Below are 3430 nucleotides of genomic sequence, written 5' to 3' on the forward strand. Positions count from 1 at the left end.
AGTTGGCTGTTAAAGACGACCATGAAAACCAACAAATATTCACATTGGAGAAGCTGGAAGCAGATAACAGATGTGTTTCTGACAGCGGACGGACACTCTTTGTTTGGAGCTCTGAAGTCTTTCCAAGTCACGATTCATTCCAGTAATTCAGACGAAGTCTTTAAGTGTCTGTATGAGTGTCTGAATGCAGCCGTTCAAGTCAAATCTATCGTTTTAAGTCTCTTGTCAGACACGTTTTTAATAGGAGAAAAGTAACTGGTTTCTCTGAAGGACATTTCTACCGGCTGTTCAAACCTCCTTTGACGTTTTCACCATGTGACCTCATGTGTGATATTTAAAAAGTAATTTGATAATTACATTAAAACTAAAGTAAGAAGCCTGTTTTGACACTGTGAGGAGAATAGAGTGCAGATATTTGTGTAAAAATGTAGGAAGTAAAAGGAACAAATCTGCTTCAAATGCTCTGTTGCGCTTAGAAAATGTACATTTTGAGTTCAAACCCACCTCCTCTGACCACAAACCACCACAGCAAACCCTCGAATCCAAAGCTCCACTTTGTTTAATGATGTTCTAACTGCGCTCCAGGTTCAGGGACATTTAGTTTACATATAAAGCTCCCAGTGCACTTCAGGACGCTCAGTCAGGTAGAGCTAAGAGCTGCCGTCCAGTCTCTCCACTCTCCCCCAGTTTGGGCCTCCACCCTTCTCACTGGGACTCCTGCCAGAGCTGCTCTGTGATTTAGTGCGCTGACCGCATGCAGCCGCTGCCATATGCCTCAGATGACAGCTCATATTTAAAGCTTCTGTAAGCTTTAACCTTTCTACATGAACCTCCGCAGAGCCGCAGCCGACCTCAAACGCTGCTGGATGTTACTTTGTACTTTTTAAACAAATTTATGACGCATCAAGTCTCCGCTGACAGAACTCAAATCCAACGAGTAGTCTCGAGTATCTGTGTGAAAAAACAACTGTCCAAATGTCTTCAGTGACCCGTAGATACCGATGTTTATAGAAAGAATATGCTTCCAGCTTTACAGTGGAAAATACAGCATGAGACACGAAAACCTTCCACTGAAAATTAAATTCTTTCAGGGTTTCCAGCTCCAAGAGGGAGATTAATGGCTGCCTTTAAATGGAGAATTATGGCAGAAAATCATCACGGATTAAAAGTAAATCTGTTAAGATCCTGCATTATTTCCTCATTAGGAGTGGACAACACTATCAGATTATTAAACGATAAGGCGGTTAACAAAAAGAAACCAGACAGAGGTCAAATCATTTAAATAATCCCCTCACAATTCAGATTTTTGGCTGTTTTGAAGATTATTTGTCTTTTTAATGAACAGAAAACTCTTCTGTCAGAGCCAAAATACCTTATCTTGATATGGAAATCTGAGCTTTGAATCCCCTCCAGACTTCTTCTCTTCCAGAGAAGTGGCTTTTGGTTTGAAGCTTAACGTGATCTAGGGACCTTTTTTTAATGTAGTCTGAATAATATGGAAGCTCATTTCTGCCAATGTGACAGGGAAAAAAGGATTCTGTAAATTATTATAATGAGAAACTGCAGCCCATTGGTGGAAATGGGCTTCCATATAATAAACTAAGACTTTTAAAAGACTAAACAGTTAATTAGCAGATGAATTGATAATGAAACAACCATCAGTTGCAGCCCTAGCAGAGATAATACTTTGATATGTGATATATATTAACAGCAGACCACCATCGTCCTGCCTTTCCTTTATCTGTGTCACTGACCAGACAGGACCTCCGTCTTCCACCTTACTGAATTATTTAACACGGTTAACCCACATTCTCACAATCTGGGACAAAACGACAAACCGGGCAGAGAAAACTAAATTACTAAAGGCCCCTTTACACTGCAGACTGTCCCAGATGGAAGTTTACAGTCATGAGAGAAATCTTTGGTTGTCAATCAAAAACAGCCGAACCTAGATCTCATACCTCATTAAACAGGTCTACTGACGGCCGATTCAGAGCTTCATGCCCGTCTCTAACCCACTGACAGTTTATATAACAGACAGAGCTTTAAGGTTAAGTGTCAGTTTGTTAGCTGCCGTTCAAGCAGCTACTTTGCATTTAAAGATCCCCAAACGATCGGTAGCACTGAGATCTCACAAGACCTGAGCTTCAGCAACTGAACACAGTTTGCATCCAAAATCTGACCAAAACTGGGAGACAACATAGAGTGAGGCCGAATAGACTGGAGAGCTAGCATAATGCTAAAACCATGCTTCTAACTGCCTTTGTAAAGTTAGCATTTTATGCTAGTATCAAGTATTGTCAAGTCAAAAGGCTCAAGTTCAAGTGAAGTCACTACTCGAGTTGCAAGCTTTGATTTTGTCAAATGAAAGTTGGCGTTACGGCCCAGTATTCATCATACAGCTGATATCGAACAGTGTGACACAGCCTGTACTCAGCTATTATTTGATGATCAGTTTGTTGGAGGTTGTGATGATTAATGATTAATTACACAAACAATCAACAGTTTCTTTCATTAGAGACGAAGCTTCTTAGGGTTGATCAATAAAGTTTATGAAGTAAAAAACTTTTTATTAAACCAACAAAGGACCCGTCGAGGTCTTTATGGCACCGGACTGCTGTACCTTCATGCTGTCAGATCGCTGCTCACAGCTCTTTGTTCCTGCTTTGGTAAAGAACAAACTTTCATTACATAATCCAGCTTTAGAGGTATCTCTAATCCAGATGGTTCCAGATTACCGCTGCTGGTGTTGATCCGCACAATGCAGATTAGAAGCAGGATTAAAACCCTCGCCGCTTTGTTTGGAGATGATTCGAGCTCCGGCTGGGATATTGTGTGCGTTGTTTTAACAGACACAAAAGATCCATGTTATGATATCATAACCCGCCGTCCCACACTGTGAATGACCAGTGGTTTTTATATTATCTGCTTTTAGCTTGAGGAAGACTGTGAGGTTGTCCCTAAATTCTGGGATTTGTTTGGTAATGAAGTCCAACCGACGGACTCATTAACAGTCTCTGGGTTTCCTGTCACAGCCCGGTAGAGTCGGTGTGAGGCAGATATCATGGAGGAGGTGGAGGGTGGTGGTGGATCCGTCATATGAAGACTGTCAGGTTGATTGTTCCCAGGGGGCTAATATTACCGGAGTTCAGCTCTCTCATGTAACCGTATCTCTGGCTGCCTGATGGACAAACCTGCAGTACGCTGCCCACTCAGAGTCTGGTTCTGGACCTCTGGATCCACAACCACGTATCAGATTGTATTGGTCTGATGTTAGTCCTGGTTCAAGGCTTTTGTGGGCAGATCTGAGGTTCTGGCTGTGAGTCAGTTAAGTATGGTGTTGAATCACACATCGATCGGTCGAAAAGCAAATCTGGCACTTGGGATGTTCACCGGTCCAACGGCCATATTTAATAACTCAGCACCAGAG

At 42.0% G+C, this 3430-nt stretch overlaps 2 protein-coding genes across 2 annotated transcripts in view; one reads left to right on the forward strand and one right to left on the reverse strand.

Moving 5' to 3' along the window:
* The window catches only part of LOC118320843, an 11403-nt gene extending 8304 nt beyond the window's left edge, over positions 1–3099 (reverse strand). The window contains exon 1 of the mRNA XM_035651962.1: positions 3001–3099. Within this exon, the coding sequence (XP_035507855.1) occupies positions 3001–3099 (99 nt within the window). The remainder of the gene's footprint in view (positions 1–3000) is intronic.
* Positions 1–3430, forward strand: part of LOC118320731 (USP6 N-terminal-like protein) — a gene marked incomplete in the record, with an annotated part of 18319 nt that overhangs the window by 1496 nt on the left and 13393 nt on the right.

Source organism: Morone saxatilis, unplaced genomic scaffold (genome assembly GCF_004916995.1).
Source record: "Morone saxatilis isolate NCDOM2014 unplaced genomic scaffold, NCSU_SB_2.0 Contig11, whole genome shotgun sequence".
NCBI lineage: Eukaryota > Metazoa > Chordata > Actinopteri > Moronidae > Morone > Morone saxatilis.